This window comes from Myxocyprinus asiaticus, chromosome 4 (genome assembly GCF_019703515.2).
Source record: "Myxocyprinus asiaticus isolate MX2 ecotype Aquarium Trade chromosome 4, UBuf_Myxa_2, whole genome shotgun sequence".
Taxonomy (NCBI): domain Eukaryota; kingdom Metazoa; phylum Chordata; class Actinopteri; order Cypriniformes; family Catostomidae; genus Myxocyprinus; species Myxocyprinus asiaticus.
Genome location: NC_059347.1, coordinates 57929515 through 57951667, shown reverse-complemented (window position 1 = coordinate 57951667; position 22153 = coordinate 57929515). Strand labels below are relative to the sequence as shown.

Genomic DNA, 22153 nt, shown 5'->3' with positions numbered 1-22153 from the left:
GCAAACATAATTTCTATATTAGTGGTCGACCGGTATGGGTTTTTGTAATGGCCGATACTGATATTTAGTGATCAGGGTGGGTGATGCATGTATGTATGCTGTAAAACAAGGTTATTATCGTAAACTAAAACGAAGGCAAAAACTAGATGTTAAAAATAAACACTTCGTAAACTGAAATAAAAAATAACATAATTGGAAAAACTGAAATGAAACTAAAACACATTTCCATGGCTCTGAATCAAAATAAAATAAAATAAAAATAATCTTGAATAATATTTCGTTTTCGTTGTTGTTGAGGTATTTTTTTAAACCTTTAAACTTGCCATTACTGCAACATGAAGACGCGACTAGACGGTGATAATATACGGCCTATTGTATATCCAATATCCAATACTTTATTCTTTCTTTCTTTCTCTCTCTCTCACTCTCTCCCACACACACACTCACATATCAATGCACATACACACACACAAAGTCTTTTCACTCATTCTGAAGCTAATTTGTCAATCCGTGATTTGTTTAACATTTAATTTGGAACTTGTAAAGAGTTTTGTTTGAAGTTCAGTTTTCAAAGTTGTGGCAAGAGTTACTTTCTCATGTCCAGTGCATTAAAGAGGACTTTGTGGTTAAAGTTCAATAAAAAAACGAAGCATTGTTAAATCGGAAATATGTGATTTATTTTACTCTTATATCAGTGAAGAAATTCAGTTGGTCTTATTTAAATGAAAAATTATTATTATTTACAAATTGGACAATAGGGAATCCAGCTAGACCCATATTACACAAATACCTGTTTAAACCATTCTCTAATTAATCCTTAATATACAGTAAATATGAAAACTAAAATGAAAACTACTGTAAATGTACAGAAAAACTAAAATCAAACTTACACTAGATAATATTAAAAAAAAACTAAAACTAAACTAAAACTAACAAAGAACTATCAAACAAAATGAAAACCAAACTAAATTGTAATGACAAACTGAAATAAAAACTAAATAAAATAAATAAATAAAACAATCATAACCTTGCTGTGAAACTAGCTACATTTACTTTACTTCGGCCAATGGCAAAAATCTTAAAATTGCAAAATACCTGCCAATTTAAAGTATCTGATTGGCTGTTATATTGGTGTATAGTTTAGATACATTATCTGTGACATGCTGTCAATTACCACAGACAATAATTTCAACCCTTAGTTTGTAAAAACAAACAGGCAACACATTATAGTAAATATACTTACAATGGAACCATAGCAAACAAGCTTTCTGGAGAGTTAAAAAGCAGAAATGTGAAGCTCGAAATTTTGTTAAAGTATTTCCATGAACTCTTCAATAAATGTTTGTTATTTGATCTGTAAAGAGAATCTAACTCCATTTAAAGCAGTTGTGTGCCATTTTTGTTATGTTATAATACCTTATTCTATCCCAGTTTAATATCCAACAATACATAATCCATCTGTATGTTTAATCGACTGAAAAGTGTAAACACTCTGGGACTTTACTCTGTTTGAGTAAGTTTTAAAGATATGTTTGCACTTTTGAAATACACAAAATTTTACTTTTTGACAGAATTCCACAGATGCTGTCCACAGATATTAAGTGGAAAAATTACACAAAATATTCCTAATATTTTAATTGAAATGCATATGCAAATATAGGTCCATAGATTCACCTGCACACACAACGGATTGAGCGTGACAGTCTGACTCGCGCACGTAGTCTGAAATTGTGTTCCTGGTTTCAGACACGTCTGTTTCTATGGTTCCAAAACGAGAGTTCTGCAACTATCTGTTATGTAAATAAAGAAAATTCCACTCATATCTGCTGTGAAATGCTGTTTAGAGTTCCAAGCGATCTTGAATCTCAATAAAAACGAAAAGGAACTCTCCTACAGCAAGACTGTTTAAAGATAATTTGCTGTGTTGTTAATTAGCTGGTGTCATAACCTTGATTTAAGTTTCCTAAAAGCAATAAAAGAGCTTGCATCAGTCTTTAATCACTGTTTTCTCGACAAAGAAAATGACATAAGGTCGCAGTAGAGTGGTGAACTACTGAAATCGCCTTTATCTAACACACACAGACTGCGATGACTGCTAACAGCCATCCTAATACATTTATATAAACACCCACAGACACAATATTGAGACACAGCAAACACCCACTGCAATCTGCTATTAACACACACACACACACACACACACACACAAACGTGTGAAGAGAGACCATGAAGAATTTGTAAAGGGCTTATATGCAAACGCTGGCCTTGTGTGTTGATATGTGAGTAGTTTGCTATGCTTATGCTGAGATTGTAATTTACAAGGTCATCTCAAAACTTGATCACCTGACCCTGAACATTCCAGCGACCCTTCACACGGACACGCATTCAGCTGCCGCCACACTGTATGAAATGTAAAATAAACACAGAAGTAAGACTCAAACTTCAATTTCAAGTTGCTTTCAATGCCATGAGAGGAAAAAAGAAAGACCTTCTGGCCTGTAGCAAAAATTCAGAGTGAAAAGAGATGGAAACAGGAGCTCGTAACACATCTTTCTCTGCCAGTTTAACAGCCATTCACACCGAGCATGTTCTTGCGCTCAAAAACGGCTCGACAGAGTGCAACGGAATGGAGCAGAATAATGTCCTTTTCACTAGCGGTGGAAATCTTAAGAAATTTAGGATTGCGGTTACAATTCCGATTCTTCTTAAAGGGATGGTTCACCCAAAAATGAAAATTCAATCATTATTTACTCACCCTCATGATATACCAGATATGTATGACTTTCTTTCTTCATCAGAACACGTTTAAAAAAAAGAAAAGAAAAAAGAAAAATTTCTTAGCTCAGTAGGTCCTTAAAATGCAAGTGAATGGAGATTTCTCTTTTGAAGCTGCAAAAATCACAGACAGTCAGCATAAATGTCATCCATACGACTCCAGCTGTTAATGTGTTCTAAAGCATCATGATCACTTCTGGTGCAAAATAAGATCAATATTTAAGTACTGATCTTTAATTAAAAAAAAATAAATAAATAAATAAATAAAAACAGAGCTTTACAGTATTAATGAAAACATTAAATGAAAACAATCTGATTACCTGAGGCAAAATGCTGCCATGGCTGAATCACAACATGCTGATATTCAATACACTTGCTTATGTGACATTACTTGCAGATAATAATACTAATAATATAACCATTTAATATTATATTATTGTTACTATGAGTATTATTGCGACTGCTTTGAATATTACACTTTTATACAGTAGTAATATTTTTCTGTCGTAATATCTTCAATTTCACGCAATCAGTTGAATCGAGCTCTCATTTCAGCGGGACTTTTATTTTGAAAGATCTTTGAAGTTCTTCCTGTTTGTGAAGGGCTCATTATATATAGCTTCCCGCAACTCGTGAACTGAAATCTCTGAGCTGCAACAGAGAAAGAGTTCATTATAGAGTTCACAACCGTTTACACACTCAACAAACTGACCTGTGGATAAGCAGATGGATACTATTGGACACACTGCATGGAAATCAAGCATTAGTGTGTGTTGCGTCTGTGTGTGTGTTCGTGTGCGTGCCTGTATGTGTGTGTTCGTGTGCATGCCTGTGTGTGTGTGAAGGAGATGACAGGGCAGAGAGGCGCCTCTTATTCATACTGTGGCACGCAGCGCATGTGACTGTATATTACTTCATTAAATGACATCATTCATGTTCATGTTGCACTGACACCAAGTGGCGTAGCTGCAGCATCACGCAAAAACAAAAGTCACACACTGGAAGAGAAGCACCACGCCACGTGTCGGCTTGGACACGGCACCGGTATCAAACACAGGGCATGTCGATGTGGTTCAGGTGGCAGACAGTACACACAAAGGATACCAAGGTTTTTCTCTTCTTCAAGAATGAACAAGGCTATAGTAAATAATTTATGTCCTTTGATAATAATTTGGGTCGAATATAATGGAAAATATGCGAGTTACACACCATGGCGCATCAGAAATTTGAGCAGCCTCCAGAGTCGTAGCTGGGCACCACCGACAGACGGCGAGTTGCATCTTCATTGAAGACAGTTGTTCACATTTTAGAACATGCTATGTCATCCACCAGATGCGTCCAGTGTGCGACCACCTTTACCAATGCAATTGTAAAAATGCGCTATTCGCAGTCAGCCATGATTCAACATGACGGCACTCATGCAGAATAAAGCAACATTTTCTTTAGGTTTTATCTCACATGAGTGTACATTATGTTAAACATATTTTTCAAAAATACTACTATACTATTTCTATTTCCTTACAAGGTAAGCAATTAGCAAAAAAAATTACTGAGTGTAACTTTAGTTATGTAGAAAGGGACTGCATGCTTGTAAAGCATTTGGCAAGGTATTTGCGCTTGCATACATAGAGTATGTATGTGTCTGGTCAAAGTCACTTTAGATAAAAGTGCTAGCAAATTTATGTAAATTGAAACTGTACTTCTGCTTGGCATAGAAATACAAGACTGAAATAAGTGAACATCTTGGTTTCTCTGCCTTACATTGTCTCAAACTCTCTTTCATTCTCTAATTGTCTATTCCTCTCTTCAACACCTCTGTCTTTCTCATATTATGGAAATCTGAGCGTGAAGCTGCATCTGTTGCCTGTCCGTCACAGGATTCTGGATTTCAGCCATCAACCAGACTGCAGCTGGAAGTTTCATGATATCAAATTAAACTAGAACATAACTGTTCATGGCATGAAACAGTATGCTGGGAATCAATACTCTGCCTCCCAGAAGATACTGTAGAGTGACTTTTGCAGTAAACCTCATCTTAATCACTCCATTTATTCAACAGGTGGCCACTGACCGTAACACAGCAAACCTCATATATAACGGCCATCATTAATCAAAGCCAGAGTGAGGCAACCATCAGAGGATAAACCACATAGCCTCTCAGGAAAAGAGGTGGGAAGGTGATGAGAACGTTGATGAAATGCAGGGCAGTAAAGGCGAGAGAGAGGTTTAACACTAAGATGAGAAATGTGCCCTCTCTCCAACCCAAATAGAGCAGTTCAGAGCAGTTCAGATGGCGCTGTCAGTGAGGTGTGACTGAAGACTGAAGAAAGCATCACACAACTTCAGGACTGAAACACTGTGGTCTTCATAATTTTCTCACCTAGGGATCAATTCATGAAACATTCTTAAGAATAAAATACTTTGTAACTACTATTTTCTTATTTTCTCACTTACGAAAAAACTTTAAGAATATTTTGTATTCCCAAAAGATTTCTGAAAGGGATAGTTCACCAAAAAATGAAAATGCTCTCATCATTTACTCACCCTCATGTCATCCCAGATGTGTATGATTTTCTTTCTTCAGCAGAACAAAAACAAAGATTTTTAAAAGAATATCTCAGCTCTGTGGGTCCATACAATGCAAAGTGAATGGTGATCAGACCTTTTGTAGCTCCAGAAATCACATAAAGGAAACATAGAAGTAATCCTTAAGACTTCAGTGGTTAAATCCATGTCTTCAGAAGCGATATAATAGGTGTGGGTGAAAAACAGATCAATATTTAAGTCCTTTTCACTTGACATGCTGGTGAGCAGGTATGTTGGTCTTAGATACAAGAGCAACATAGGGAAATGGCACTCTTACGAATGTGGGTTCATAGGACGGTAGTGACGGAGAAGGTGAGACACTGTAGACTGTAGACTGTAAATAAACTCTGACAGAGACACCATGGCTCCAGGATGCTCAGGGAACAGGAGACGAGTTCATTGAGCGTCTGGTTGTCAGGAGAGAGGTCTGGGTTCTGTCTAAAGGTTATTATGGAATGGGAAATGATGGAAATCAATGATGATAGAGGTCTCACTCTCTCTTAACCGCTCAAGAGGAGAGCAGAGATATAGTGTGAGAACTGGGGGGTAGCGTTCACACTGTGGTAGACTAAGGTGGCCCTAAATTGTATTTGTACACTTAAGCCACACTTACAATGTTTGAACGTCACTGTATTATATAACGAAATATCAAACTAAGTTGCATCGGCAGACAAATGCTGCTAGAGCTAACTTTTTCTGAGCCATTTTTGAAATGACTTTTAAGTAACTGTTCAATCAGTGTCAGTTCCCCTCAAGTTCACACAGGTGTCCAAGCAGAGTAACCACAGGAGGAGTTCACAATGCTTGTGTCTTCATCTTGAACAGGATTTTCATAGTTTTATTATTTAAAACCTATCAAATATTTTGGGGAATTGTTCCACTTGAAAAGTGTGCTTGTGCCATCTTTCTTAAAAAATAAATGCCACTTAGTTTTAAAATCTTGTTTGATATTTCTGATGCAATGACATTCGTGACTTTAAAGGAGTGTTCTGGGTTTGATACAAGTTTTTAGCATAATGTTGATTTCGTCCCTCGTTTATGAAAAAATAAAATAAAATTGAGGTTACAACAAGGCTCTTACAATGGAGGTGAACAGTGCCAATCTATAAACATTAAAATACACAATGTTTCAAAAGTATAGCCACAAAACAAAAACATCATATGTGTTAACCTGATTTTAGTGTTACAAAATCGCTTACTAACCTTATCGGTGTAAAGTTATAGCCCACTTTACAACCTCGTTGCCATGACAACACAATGCCGGTAAACTCTGAATAAATGCCGGATGAGTCTAAAATATTTCAATCATGCCACAAATGCTTTTGTTTGAGCTTAACTTGTACTGAGACTGGAACATTACTTTAAGCTTTTTTGTGCAATCACTATATATTCACCTAAAAGTCTATAACTAAATAAATCTAATATTAGATTACTTATCCAATATGCAATTAATCTCACAACCTATTTCAACAAACAAAATAAAAGGCCAGTCCAGAAAATGCACACATGCAAAAAACAGAAGTATAAGTGTGCGTGTGTTTGTGTGTGTGTCTGTCTGTCTGTCTGTATGTGTATGTATGTGTGTGTTGTGTGTGTGTGTGTGTGTGTGTGTGTGTGTGTGTGTGTGAGTGGGTGGGTTTGTGTGGTTTACAAGGACATTTTTTTAGGTTATAAACTGGTAATTACAAGGGTATTACGCTATAAATGTGGTGTATAAGGACATTTCTAGTGTCCCCATAATTCAAATCACTTAAAAAACATACTAAACTATGTTTTATTGAAAACGTAAAAATGCAGAAAGTTTTTTGTGAGGGTTAGGTTTAGGGGTAGAGTTAGGGGATATAATCTATAGTTCATACAGTATAAAAATCATTATGTCTATGGAGAGTCCTCATAACGATAGCCGCACCAACATGGTTGCAACGTGTGTGTGTGTGTGTGTGTGTGTGTGTGTGTGTGTGAGAGAGAGAGAGAGAGGGAGAGAGAGAGCGCAAGAAAGAGTCTGTTGTATAGATTAAACATTGAGTGATTTTCAAAGCCGGACCTCCAACTGTGAGTAAAACAAGTGTTAGGCAGCTGAGAGGCTTATATACTCACCACACTACTCTACGCACACTACCAAATGAGAAACACATACACGCAAACACCTGGCTTCCCATTTGGCTGACAATCACTTGGACCAAGCCATGAGTTTCTTTAAAGCCTAATGGTAAAGTCCAATGTACAGAACAATGTAAAGCACAGAAATATGCCATACCCATAGACTAGACAAATGAATGATGCACCAATGTGTTGGCCAATATTTGGTATCAGCCAATAAAAGCAATTATCTGCGCTATCAAACATCAGCCGAATGTTTTAAAATATAATGTTTAAAATCGAATAATAATGGGTTTTTTGCTTCAGTGTTTTGTTTATAACTTAGACCAGTTACTCTGAAATATGGAAGACATGAAAGTTATTTTAAAGTACATTTCTTCAGAGTTGTGTGATTAATTATCAGATATTTGAAACAAGGTAGCATTAAAAAGCAAACATAGGCGTAGATTTTTAGCGGCACACACACGTCTCATCAAATTCTTCCAAAACCAATTAATCTGAGCTATGCAATCCACAATTAATATTAGGCTATAACTAAACACCCTTTTTGTATGCCAACATGTGTCTATTTTTATTTTTTTATGAGTTTGAGGAGAAACATTGAAGATAAAGTTCACATATGAATTAAACTTAACTGAGGACTCCACTGAAGGAATGTTCCAGGTTCAGTACAAGTTAAACTCAATCAAAAGCATTTATGGCATAATGTTGATTAACACAAAAATTATTTTGACTCGTCCCACAAAAAATTGTGATTACAGTAAGGCACTTCAAATGAGCCAGTCCATAGGCATTCAAATACACAGTTTTAAAAGTATAGGCACAAGACGTAAACATTATTCATGTTAACATTATTTTAGTGTAATAAAATCATTACAGGGTGTACTAGCATTGCATCATCATGGCAACGAAGTTGTAATAATGGATATAACTTCACACATAAAAGGTTAGTAAGTGATTTTTTTCACACTAAAATCATGTGAATCACGCTATACTTTTGAAACAGTATGTATTTTAATGTTTATCGACTGGCCCCATTCACTTCCATTGTAAGCACCTTACTGTAACCACGATTTTGTATATATATATATATATATATATATATATATATATATATAAACAAGGGATGAGTCTAAATAATTTTTGTGGTAATCAACATTATGACAAAAATTCTGTCGAGTAAGCTTAACTTTTATTGACCCCGGAATAGACTCCTGAGCTATGGAAGAGCAACCTCTGAGCAATACAATTTTGCTTTAAAACAGAATGGCATGAAAATTCAAACACCCGTGCCAAACTTTGTGTGTTATAGAAATACCCAAGCCTGAGACCACAATGGCCATTCTGCAACCTGTCACAATATATTTCAATGTAAATTTGTATATCCCAAGAGAGCAAAGTTATCAGCAGCAAAACACACTGCATTACAAATCTTGCATTACAAACACACAGAAACACAGTGAGAAAATGTTCTGGTGGTTGACACTCACCCAAGTTCTCCTCCACAAGTCCCAGAAGTCCAATCACGAGTACACAGATCCAGTGCATGCATGTCCTTAAGAGATTCATCTTCAGTGTGTGCGGTACTCCACGGAGCGAGTGAATCCCTTGGCTGTCTGCTCAACACACACTCTAGATCTGTGTGTGTGTGTGTGTCTTCTACAGAATGTGAGAAACTGCACACCCCACAGCAGCCTCAATCACGGCTTTACACTGACTGCCCAGCGAGAGAGAGAGAGTGAGAGAGAGAGAGAGAGAGAGAGAGAGGAGGGGATTAGTCAGAGTCTACACACAGCAGTCTCTGTTTAGCTGGACAAACTCTGCCCCCTCACTGTGAAACTCCACCCCTTGCTTTTTCACTCCGTCCTCCCTCTACCTTTCTACCAAACACACTGGCTATGGTTTGACTGGAATACTAGCGTACTGTTTACTGCATACTGTGCAGTATATACTGCCACTATTTATTAAAGAATTGTATGTGAAATATTAGCAGTTTCAGGTAGTAGTATGCTACATTGTTGCATTTTCTACATATATGATAATTTTTTACACAATTTCTTCTAAAAAAAAGATTTATTTTTTTTTGGCAGTTCGATAAAATCATGAGTCAAGAAGATCGTGTCTGATATTACTTGGGTCCCATGATTTCTGTGATGCGGAAAATGCAGACGGAATTGTGGAATCCAGTCATAAAAACTGAATTATCAACAAAGCACGGAATGTCATGGAATTTTACAAATTTGGAATAAATGTTTGAACGCGCAATTAATCCAATACATTAAAATTAAATACACACATAAACTGAAAGGTCTTCACTCAGTTTTCTACTTTTTTTTTTATTTATTTATTATTTTCTCCCAATTTGGAATGCCCAATTCCCAATGTGCTTTTTTTAAGTACTCGTGGTCGCGTAGTAATTCACCTCAGTCTGGGTGGCGGAGGACGAATCTCAGCTGCCTCTGCGTCTGAGACCGTCAATCCACGCATCTTATCACGTGGCTTGTTGAGCGCATTACCGCAGAGATATAGTGCGTGTGGAGGCTTCACGTCATTCTCGGTGATCCACGCTCAACTCACCACGCGCCCCACTGAGAGCGAGAACCACATTATAGCGACCACAAGGAGTTTACCCCATGTGACTCTACCCTCCCTAGCAACCGGGCCAATATGGTTGCTTAGGAGACCTGGCTGGAGTCACTCAGCACGCCCTGGGATTCGAACTAGCGAGCTAGCGAACTCCAGGGGTGGTAGCCAGCGTATTTTACCACTGAGCTACCCAGGCCAAAATAAAGACAGAAATTACTATATAATTTACTATATACTGTATATAATTACTGTATATTACAATTTTAAATTCAATATGGTATTACTGCTGCTACTACTACTACAACTACTACTAATAATACTAATATTTAAATAATAATTATATTATATTTAAGCAATCTCACAAGCAAGAATGCTGTACTGAACAAGTTTTCGTCAATGTTTTCATTTATACTGTGACGCTCTGTTGTACAGCAGTTTATTTGATAAAAATAATGATATTTCATGTTAAAAATAAATTGTAAAACAGATTTCATATGGCCCGAGCACATTTCATAATGTATGCATGCAAACTTCAGAAATAGCATGAGTAGTATTATAGTACGGTATTCCAAACATGCCCATGACACTCACAAAACAAAGACAGTGGAGGAGGGGTCAGTTTTGATTGACAGTTCAGAATGAAAGAAATGGGTTACTAAAATAATGTTTAAAAACAACAACAAAAGAGGAAATCTCATTTGTTTGCATTGAGCATCAATTTCATGTAGTAACATCATCAAATCCATACTAGCAACCCCTTACAAAAATGTCCATGGTAACCATAGTTTCTACCAAAATAGCATAGTTACTACAGTTATTGTTACTATAATAAACTGTGTATTATGAGTGGCTTTTAGCACATTTTTATGCAATTGCTAAGGTTTCTCATTGGTTGCTTGGTTCAAATTCAGAGCCAACCAAGTTCAAGTGCCCACTGGTAAGTCTCTATGATATTCTGGTATCTAGATATGGCTCGGGTTCCTCCTTCAGTGTAAGTCTAAGGGATTTTAACCCATTTACATGTAACAGAAATAGCAACAGCACAAATGGCGTGGGATAAGTTGCATGCCAAGGTTTAATACTGAGGGTTAAATGTTTGTTTAAATCCAAAACCCCAAATATGAGCAGTAGTAATGGTGATGCTTGCCTTAGCAAACACCACTAATTGAACAAACATGAATCAGAGATGGATAGGTCAAATGAACACTACTCCATCTTTCTATGGTCTCTGGATAAGTAAATAACCAGCAAACACGTGAAACACACACTTCTCTAGAACATAACGAGGTGTGATTGAGGTCATCTTTAAGTGCCCACCTCTGACCCTTCCTCCAATTTGTTGTAAGTTGACCTTTAATCTCTATCAAACTCTACCCAAGTGAAGCCGAACCAAAACGAAACCTTGCTACCTTGCTGTTTACTGCCTACATTGGCAGCTACAGGAGACTCAACTCAAGTCATTTTTATTTGTATAGCGCTTTTCACAACACAGCTAAAATAAAGCACAGTAAAGCAGCTTTACAGAAAATCATACTTTAACAGAAAATGAAACTGTAATATCTATAAAGTTTTTGAGTCATTATTGTGTTGATTAAATATGGTTGTAAATTGTGAATAAAAATGAATAATTAAATAATAATTGTATTTATAACCCCAGTGAGCAAGCCGAAGGCGACTGTGGCAAGGAACACAAAACTCCATAAGATATTGGTTAATGGAGAAAAATAACCTTGGGAGAAACCAGGTTCAATGTTGGGGCCGGTTCCCCTCTGGCTAACATCATGAATATAATGCCAATATTAGTTATTTGTGTGCAGTGCAAGTGATGGTTTCACCACTGATTTTCATAAAGACTGACATTAGCATTATGCTAAGCTAACAACACAACACTTAACAAGCATAAAAATAGATATCGCAATGGAATATTGGCTGAAAAAGTCAATTTCAATTTGATTAAACTATTGTATCAATATTTCTCAGTATTGAATGAAATATAGTATATTTTTGGTCATCATTTCTCTTTTCTGCCATATTGGATTTATTTTTTCACTGAGATTGTAATGTATTCAGGGAATGCCTTACCCATGAAGGACACAATGCAGCCCTAGTTTTGGCCAAAACGAAGTATCCTTTTGGTACAGTCAACATGACATCAAAATTGACCCCGTTTAATTTCCTACATTCTTAGTCATATTGTAAACATTTTTATTTGTACACGTTGTGCACAAGTTTGTTGTTCAAACATAATCAATTGCTCTGCCTCTGAAACGACTTTCGTTCTTTAGTTGACATCACAAATCCCTCTAATTTTTCTATTTTTCAGCCTCTCCATTCCAACCACATGCCATTTTCACAATCCAATCAATTCTCAATGGATAAAATCACGTTCTGCCCTACTTCTTTTCGTTTTTCTTGAAAATACATCACATTTCAAAAATGGGTTGTGAATGTCGATTCATGTTGATTTTAAATGTTGTCTAGGTAGGTAGCCTACCTGGGATTGGGACACACGGCAAAAAATAATTTTCTTAATCAGTACTTTGCTTTGTTTTGCTTTCCATTAAGAAATAAATATCAAAAACATAAACACCACTTCTAGGCATAAACATAAACATTTAAACATCACTGATGAATGATGGGAATATAAATTTACTTGCAAAGATTTGTTTTCAGAGAATACTTTATTTCATGAATGGCAAAACATGTTTATGTTTCTTAACTCATTGGAAAACAGTTTTTCCTTGTTTTCAGCATAAACCTAATTTTGTTAGGTTAAAACAAGAAAAAACTATTTACCAATGCGTTAAAAATAAAACATCATGTTTTAAGGATGTTTAGATATTTTTCTAGAAAAACAATAAAAAACACTAATTAAGACTATCATATTTTGCAGTACAGAGCTACAATGTATTTGTTTATTTTATGTCTATATTTGAGGATCAAATGACAAATTCTATGTATCAAATCAGCAAACACACATTTCCAACTAAAGCCAACAGACTGACGCAGTAACAACAACGACCACCCAAACTAACACCCTGTAATCCGTTCCATCTGTTACCCGGCACAAACTAATAACGCCATCTTCCAAACGTTTGCTACTGTTTTCACAGCTGACAGAAGATCTATTAGTCTGTTAAAAAAGCATCAGCTTTTGGTTTGTGTGTTGATGCCATTAGGAAAGGTGAGTGTGTTGTCACTGGCATTATGTGTGTGTATATGTCATAAGGTGATGTGTTGATTGTCCAAATGTGGAGGTGTTAGGATGAGCAGCAGAAATAGAACTTCAGCTGTCCGAAAAACACACACACGCTTTCAAATACTGTGACCACCTAAATAGCACCAAAACTAATAAAAGAATAAACAGTTTTAGCCTATATCTGCTCAGAGAATGTGTGTGCGTGTATGTGCATGAGTGAGAGAGAGAGAGAGAGAGAGAGAGAGAGAGAGAGAGAGATGCCTCTCTCTCTTTCTCTCAATGGTCAGGGTTTTGTGGAGAGAAAGGTCAGAGATCAGTGTAATGACCGGAAGAGTCTCAGTGACCCCACACCTGTTGGAGTGTTTGCTGCACTGCCATTTAACAATGAGCCTGTGCTGCAACTGAATTCACAGCGTGAAGGCAAAACTTTTTTTTTGTCTTGTTTTCTGAGCCAGATTTTTTTAAATGAATCAGTCGAACAGATTAACAAATCAATGGAACTGTGCAGCATTACACCACCACTCTGATTCAGACACCTGAATAGTCTCTTTAACCTGCCAAATGTGTGCTTGAATAAACCATGCATCTGGATATACAGCAGGTTATCTTGCTCTTCTACATCATTTGATCGATATTGGATGAATGACTACTGTCATGATCACTAGAAAATGTACATAACATCTCTTTTAAATAAAATTCAGTTTACCGCCTCCATTCCTCGGGATGTTTATTGCGCTGGGTATAGTACAGTTTTGTGAATAAAGCACAATCTATTATGAGCCTAATTTACATAGAAAGGACAATGACTCAATTTAAATACTCAAGATGCAGCGCTATTTCAGCCCTGACTGCGCCTGCTTAAATTGCAGGTGGTTAGTGAATAAGGTTCTTTTAAAGCTACATCCACATTAATCCGTATAATTTTGAAAAAGTCGTTTTCGTAACGCTCTCCACCCACAATGCTGTTTTAAAACATTTTCCAAAAGTTGCTCGTCCACACTGAAATCAGGGTTTCTGCAGGTTTTGTGAGGCTAAATTTAAGACTTTTTTTTAAAGGTGCAGAATGTAAGATTCAGAAACCCTTGTTATTAATGACACCTGTGGCCGTTAAGTGAACTGCAGCCAGCTACCTGTTGCACGTGCTCGCACTCGTGCACACACTCAATAGGGATGCGAGCATCGGCCAAAACAATGACGTAACGTACAAAGAGGCTGAATGTGATTCACCGGCATCATGCTGACAGATGAGGTAGCATGATTAAAATGACACAGTCATGATTGTTTTACTACAAACTTTGAGACTAAACTAAAACTACTTATCAGCCAACATAGCATACTGATACACACATACAGCTACATACTACCAAACTATACCAGACAGTTTACTGTTGCACTAAAGTTATGTTGCACTATTGTATGTTTTGTATGTCATATCCTGTATACCTGACATTTAGTATAAAGAGAAGATCAGTGAAATTATTTGAAAGTTATAAAGCAAGGTAGCTTGCAATTCGTCAGCGTTAGCAGGCAAGGTCAAGTTAGCTAAAATTACACAGATCAATCCTTAAGGCACTATATTTCACATGCTTTGCAGTTATGTAAGCTTACCTGTCCAATAAGAAGAATGCCAATTCAGGGTCAGTTTTGATCCCCAAAACCGAACCGAAGGTCCCTCCAGGAATCAAATGCCCTGCCGATGTTCACTCTAGTTTTCGCTCAACCACGATCACGTTCCCGCTTAGCCAGATGGAATTCAGTAGATAAATGTTTTTTTTTTGGCTTACTCGAAGTTTGTGTAGAGTCGGTGTTGTGATGGGAGCCGGACATTTGCTGGATTCCATCTCTAAGATAACGTTAGCTAGTGTTGCAGTTTGTTGTCGCTGTTGAATAGCGGAAGAGAAGCACTGAGGCAAGGCTCTCGGGAGCGCGCATAAACGTCACATCCTTTGGATTTTCCCCGCAAAAGCGACCCACTCCCTTCGCATAAAAATCAGTCTACAGGCTTTAATAGGCAACCTAAGAAGTCCGGGAAGGGCTCATTTTTTAAATTGCGTTACAAGCCGTTCACACACTGGCAAAGAAAAAGGCGAATATCACATGAAAATTGTTACATATTGCACCTTTAAGACCAACTAAAGGAAATGTAAGTAATAAATTCAAGGGAACACAATATGTCATCGCATCTTTCTCTAAATGTAAATGCCTAGGGAACACAAGAACAGTCATATACTGTATACAGTAGTCACACTGAAAAACACAACTTAACAGATCTCCATTACTTTTTCCTAAATTTTACAAAAAGTAACACAATAAGGCTTGAATACCTCTGCTCCTAACCACCAGAATGTGGAAAGAACTTTTACCTTCTGATCAGACCCATTGTATCAGCTATATTCCTCTATAACACTGCTGTTTAAACAACACCCAAAAATATATCTCAAAGCTCTGGAATAAAATCTAAGTGGATTATCTTTTGAACTATAGGTGGCACTCTCTCCAAACTGCTCAGATACGTTCAGGACATGATGTCATTCGTTCAGGACAATGCATTCAAAAGATATTGGGAAATATATATATATGGCTAATGTGTGTATCCTTGAAATCCTCACTTGAAATGGCACTGTCACCAAACTTTGCATGTACCCTCAGATCATGGTCCTGATGAAGCATACCAAGTTTTGATTCAATACGAAAAACCATTACCAAGATATAGCCTCACATCCTGTTTTACGTCAACCTCGTTAAATTTGTGTAAACGCAACTTTTCAACAAAATCAAAAATCTAAATTTGGTATTATTCATTTTGTGCGGATCAGTCTGGAGAATATTTTGAGCCATTGTTTAGGTAAATCAGGCAAAGTTTGAAGGATTAGTAGCGAATACATGATAAACGTCATAATCCAAGATGGCGGCCACTATAATGGGCAGAGTTTTAATTTAAGCAGTCCATTACTTTCATCAGGAGGAGTGTAATTACATGCAAAATCTTAGAATTTTATTTCTAGGAAAAATGGTTTAAAAGATGTGTGCAAAACAGAAGTGAATATTTAAACTGGTGGTGGCGCTATAAATTAGAGACATACCAAATTTGGTATGGGGGCTATTTGTGCACAGAAATTACTCTTCACTTTAAAATGACTTAAATGCAATGAAAAACCAATCCCTCTAGCAACATTTAATACCATGACCTTATGAATTTAAGACTTTTTGCTCCAATTTAAGGCCTTTTTAAGGCCTTAATTTGCGAAAGGGCAATTTAAGACTTTAAGACATTTTTCAGACCTGCAGAAATCCTGGAAATGAATGAGAGCGCTTAAATCCCCTTACTGAGCATGAAAAAAAAAAAAGAAAAAACAAATCGCCATTCCATGTACGGTCTGAAACGCAATTGTCCTGGTGTTCTGTCGCCAGACAGCAATTCTGAGTAAACTTCCTGTGGCCTTTGAAGAAATGCAATGTGAAGGTTGTACAAGGTAACATTTATCTTTAACAACGATATCAAAGTGGAAAGCAGGCACAACAATGCCGCTACAACATGGGCCGTCATCTTGATTCTTTTGGGTTGGATGGATCACATGACTGAGTCACATGACAACAAATACATCATTGTTTTCAAATATGTCCACTTGTGAGAGCATTTTCGAAAAGCTCAGTTTTCGCTGGACAAAAACGGTGTCTCAGTGTGGAAGGAACGCAAAAAAGTAGAGAAAAAGATGCATTTTCAAATGAAAACCTATTAGTGGGGACATCACAGACCTAAATGAAACAGTGTTTAATCTCTTCGGGAAGTCAACGTGTAAATGTTTTATAGTTGTCTCTGTACATTAAACAGGAATCTGAGAAATAATTTTAACATCGAAAAGAATAAAAAAATGCTTGTGTTCTTGTTTTGTCATTAAACTGTCATGTCTTAATTATTATTATTATTATTATTTTATTTTTTCATTTTTTTGAGAAAGAGTACGAGTACCGATACTTTCTTTTTGGTACTCGCTAGGGATGTGCACGAATTGTCGAATACTGGAGTATTCATTCTGCAATAATTATTTGAAAAGTAAAAAGTTTAAAGTTTTGCTTTGCCGGCCATATATAGAGTGAGATGCATGTTAAATCCTGAACACACAAACTAAAACTGGCAGTTATAACAGAATGCACTGGGTGGCGCTGTTGAATGTGGACACAAGTTGATCACATTTGATGAGCAAACCGTTCTGTCAGTACGTTTAGATGGACACCAAAAAGCAGGTTATTGCGATGTGGCTTACTGTGAGAAAGCTGGGTTCCTGTTTAAATGTACTGTATAAGCAGTGTACTCTTTGCTCCCATAAATGTGCAGCTCGACAGAAAGCAGTGTACCGTAATAACCTAATCCCCGCGATGCTTCTGTAAACAACAAACATGGCATCCGAGAAAGACTATGCTAGCTGAGGTAAGGGACATTCCATCATTTAAACTGGTGTTTACAAATGAGTATAGTTTACTGAGCACGTGGATATGCTTGTTTTTCTCAACAAAAACATGACATGATATACAATATAAACATAACTATTATTTGTCGAGTGTTTATATTCGTCCTGTACGTTAATTGTGTCAGTCTGCTTTATTAGAGGTTTCTTTTTCTTCGCTTTACGTGAGCTTAAATGCTTTCATTCTGTACTTTTTTGTTTTCACGCATTGCTTCTCAATCCAGAAAAGCCAGATGCAACGTGACTCAAAATGATTATTAAACTATAAAAGGCTGCTATTTAATTAAATAAATATGTAGTCTGTATGTGCCTCATGCAACAAAGTGAATTAACGCACTGCTTGCGGTCATCTGCTACAAACAGTGCGTGCGATGCTTATGGTGTTTTCTGTGCATGAGCTAATAAGATCTAAAAGGTATGAGCCCTTTGTGACTTTGTCACCACAACACCAGTTCAACACATTTGAATGTGCGCAGCACATGCAAATTATATAATTATCTCATTAAATCGCAGATTTTGCTGTTTATTAATCTCACTAGGACATAATGTGACTTTAATTTGTGCACTGAATGTTTACGTAATGACATTCATACGTCAGATGGAGCATTTTCCGACCACGAGTACAATTATATGAGCGCGGTATCAGACCCGATTCTGATACCAGTATCGGGACATTCCTACAATTTACTACAGTTTTTTAGTGGCAGTAAATCAATATTATTTAGCATGTTGCCAATAGCTGATGTTTTATTATTAAATAGGAGCCATCTAGACTTTCAAAACACCACACAGATGGCGAGAGGATGAGTGTGTGTGTGTGTGTGTGTGGGCGGGTTTGGGTGTTTACGAGGACTTCTTTTAGGTTACAAACTGGTAATTACAAGGGTATTATGCTATAAATGTGGTTTATGAGGACGTTTCTACTGTCCCCATAATTCAAATCTCTTCAAAAACATACTAAACTATGTTTTTTTGAAAATGTAAAAATGCAGAAAGTTTTTTGTGAGGGTTAGGTTTAGGGGTAGGGTTAGGGTTAGGGGATAGAATCTATAGTTCGTACAGTATAAAAAGCATTATGTCTATGGAGAGTCCTCATAAGGATAGCCGCACCAACGTGTTTGTGTGTGTGTGTGTGTGTCATTGGGCTCTGAGGGGAATGTGTTAGGGTTCAACATGGGTGAATGGAACATAATCAACAGATCATGAAGGCTGCTCCACATTTGTTCTGCTTAAACAAAGACAAGCAAACACACACTTTCACACACTAACGAGGGTCATCGCTGCTTGGCTGCCACCTGGCTCATCGCTCCAATTATGAACTCCCTAACGAGGTGCCAAATAAAGGGTAAAAATGAATGAGACAAAAGCAAAGGGTCGGAGAGGGCAGAAAAAGTGAGAGACAGAGAGAACGAGACAAAACAAGGCAAAAAGGAAGTGATGGCAATTACTCATGATAAAGCAAAAAGAAACGTGTGTTTAGCATGCACTTTCTAACACTTTTTGTGTTTTCCTCATTATCATCAGGAGTTGAATGAGCAAATGTTTGTAAAGTTACATTTGTGAAGTGATTAAAGCAGCAAAGTAGGTCTGTGGTTGAATGAAGCTCTTGTTTTTTTTTGTTTTTTTTTTCTTGTTTTTTTTCAAAAATCTTTGTGGATGGGTTGTATAGTATAGTAGCTGGTAACCTAAAGTTTTTAGGTTCAAACCCTAGAAGTGGGTGGGTTCAGGAATTGTGTGCTTGAACAAGACACTTTGAGGAAAATTCACTTACCAGTTGCGCCACTTATTTGCATAGTATTTTACCGCAAAAAATCTGCGTCTAATCCACTAACCACCAACGTACCAGTTTAACCAAGGCTACGTTCACACACTCAGTGTTTGGGATTCACAACCGTATTTACTTACAGGTGTGAGTCTTGAAATGTCCCGTTCATACAACAGCATACAGTAGCAGATCGAATGCTGTCTGTATGAATGAACAACCAAAGTCACAACCGAATTCTAACAGCTGTAACCATTGTGACAGTGACTAAAAGATAGTGACGTCCATATCACCGGTATGTCTTATCACAATTGCCACCACGTTATTAAATAAATGAGTCCAATCGAGGCACGAGTTCATCCATCAGATCATAAGTAACCGACAGCGGCTTTGAATGCTTTTTAACTGCGTGCAGAGCGCAGCTTTTGTGTAGCGGAGCTCGCGCCCGTGAGCAGTTCCGTTGAAAAACAGCATCTGAATCTTCAGATGAGAATCAGCTCATTTCTCTGTCTCCGTGAGTAAAAAAAAACCCACATGAAACATACGAGACACATGCGTGTACAGTGCAGCGTGTCTCTCACTGTACATGACGTAACTAACAACCAGTTGTCCAGTGCAGATTACTGGGGTCTTTTTCTCAGGGGAAAAGTCTGAGAAGCAGGTGACTCAAGCAATAGTCTCTATTTGTTTTCTATTTAATCTCATTGATATCTAGGAGAAACAACTGAGCTACTACTGAGATTCTTTTGATTTTCTTTCCTTTCTGTTTTTGCACCTGTATGGCTCAAATCTATCGCGCAAATGGATCTACTTTGAATCCTTATGAAAACCCCCACGCATGCATTCCACTGCAGGTCAGGACCTCTGAACATGACCTTTGACCTCTGTCTTGGAATCAGTCAGAGCACTGTGGAAAAGCCGACTGCTTCTGAAAACACGCACAAAATCCCGACCGGAAGAAAAGAAAGGCAGATGAATGGAGCAAAGAGGTGAAAAGGAGTTAAAGCACATACATGCCATCAAATATGTTTGAACATCTGTGTGTGCACATGTGTGGAAAGCTTCATGCAGCCAGACTTTTAACTATAAGCATAAAGTATGGTCCACATTGCAGCATATTTTGGCCAAAAGTACAGATTATTTCACAGACACTGCATTTTTGCATGTGGTTTTACATTTGCCTGCCCATGCAGAAGTTGCCTGATGCTAGAGTGCTCTGGGTGGTTGCTAGGTGGTTTCTTACTGGCCAATGTCAAAAGTGCCCACCTTCAAAAGTTATTCTGGGTCCTAGGTATGGCTTGGGTCCAATTAAGGAATTTTTTGTTACATGGCAATTTAATAATTAAAAAGTTTAACACTTAAGGCTTTGTTCAAATTCTATGTTCAAATTGTTTGAACACCACTACTAACTAGAGATGCAGTGATGTATCTTCCAAACTCCAAAATCCATATCAGCCGATAAAGCCATTAACTACATTGACTATTGGCCGACTATTTAAAAACTGCAGATGATCAGAGCTGATTTATTCCCTGTCAAAAGGGGGCAGAAAATGCATTGGACAATTAGTTGTCAACTTGTGCTGTGTGTGAAAGAAACTGTCTCTTGTGTGGAATTACTTTGAAATGGGAGACAAAGACAATGACAGCAAAGTTGCAATTTGTAAGCTTTGCACCACTGGATTTTCACAAGGTGGAACTACTGTCAAAACTTTTAACACAACCAATTTGATTACTCACCTTAAAGCTCGACACAGCAAGGAATATGACAAGCGGAGCCTGCTTCTGCTAACAAGGGACAAGCTTCATCATTCAGAATTCAGTTAATGTGACAAAGTTGCACTACGTAACTTTGTGCTCTCTAGCGACATCTGTGGTTGATGCAATTTGCGAAAGGACACTTTACGTCAGTCATGTTTCAGCACTGCTCTTCTGGATGGATCTCATGATTTGAGGTTACCTGGACATCACCTGTGTGTGATCGTGACTTCGATCACACACAGCCGGAGCCGGAGTCATAACGTGCTATTTTCATGCTGATATTATGTTATACGATTAAATATTTAAAATTGAAATATTACTTACTTAGATAAAGATAAACAACACTCTTATTTGCATATTTTGAATTAATGAATTTTACACTTATAGCACTTTTCTGACACCACACTCACAGCACTTTTACATTGAGAACAGGTAACTCTCCTCAACCACCACAAGTTACCAGCATATTTTAAAATGATTATTCAAGGGTTTTATCTACTATTAATGTTTGTATTGTAATTTAAGAGGTGAAACTAGTGATATGGCTGATATGAGTTCAATGGAAGACTTTTTTATATTATACTGTACAGTCTCAGTCGATAATGCAAGTGAACCGTAATGCTACAATAGTTTGTCTATGCACTGCACACAATAACGCTGTAAACTAAAAACATAAAATGAGGATTAATTAATGATGGGGATAAAATATACTAGTGGTCGACCGATATATATCGCAGAGGCTGATAAATCGGCCGATATTCTGAATTTTGTAATAATCGGCATTGGCCGATTTGTTTCTTGGGAGCGCTGAGAATCGCCTGCTATCATGTGAAGCAACTGAGACATGTAAATGACCAGTCACGGTTCATTTTGTTGTTACGTGCCATTGTGTTACTACAATAATAGACTGCTGTGCAACAC

At 37.2% G+C, this 22153-nt stretch overlaps 2 protein-coding genes across 4 annotated transcripts in view; one reads left to right on the top strand and one right to left on the bottom strand.

Annotated features, from left to right (window-relative positions):
- LOC127440025 (bone morphogenetic protein receptor type-1B-like) overlaps window positions 1–9123 on the bottom strand; it is a 47215-nt gene extending 38092 nt beyond the window's left edge. The window contains exon 1 of the mRNA XM_051696397.1: window positions 8952–9123. Coding sequence (XP_051552357.1) covers window positions 8952–9030 — 79 coding nt within the window. The 5' untranslated portion in view covers window positions 9031–9123. The remainder of the gene's footprint in view (window positions 1–8951) is intronic.
- Window positions 1–22153, top strand: part of LOC127440017 (NAD-dependent malic enzyme, mitochondrial-like) — a 714514-nt gene that overhangs the window by 483156 nt on the left and 209205 nt on the right. The gene's annotated exons all lie outside the window — the stretch shown is intronic.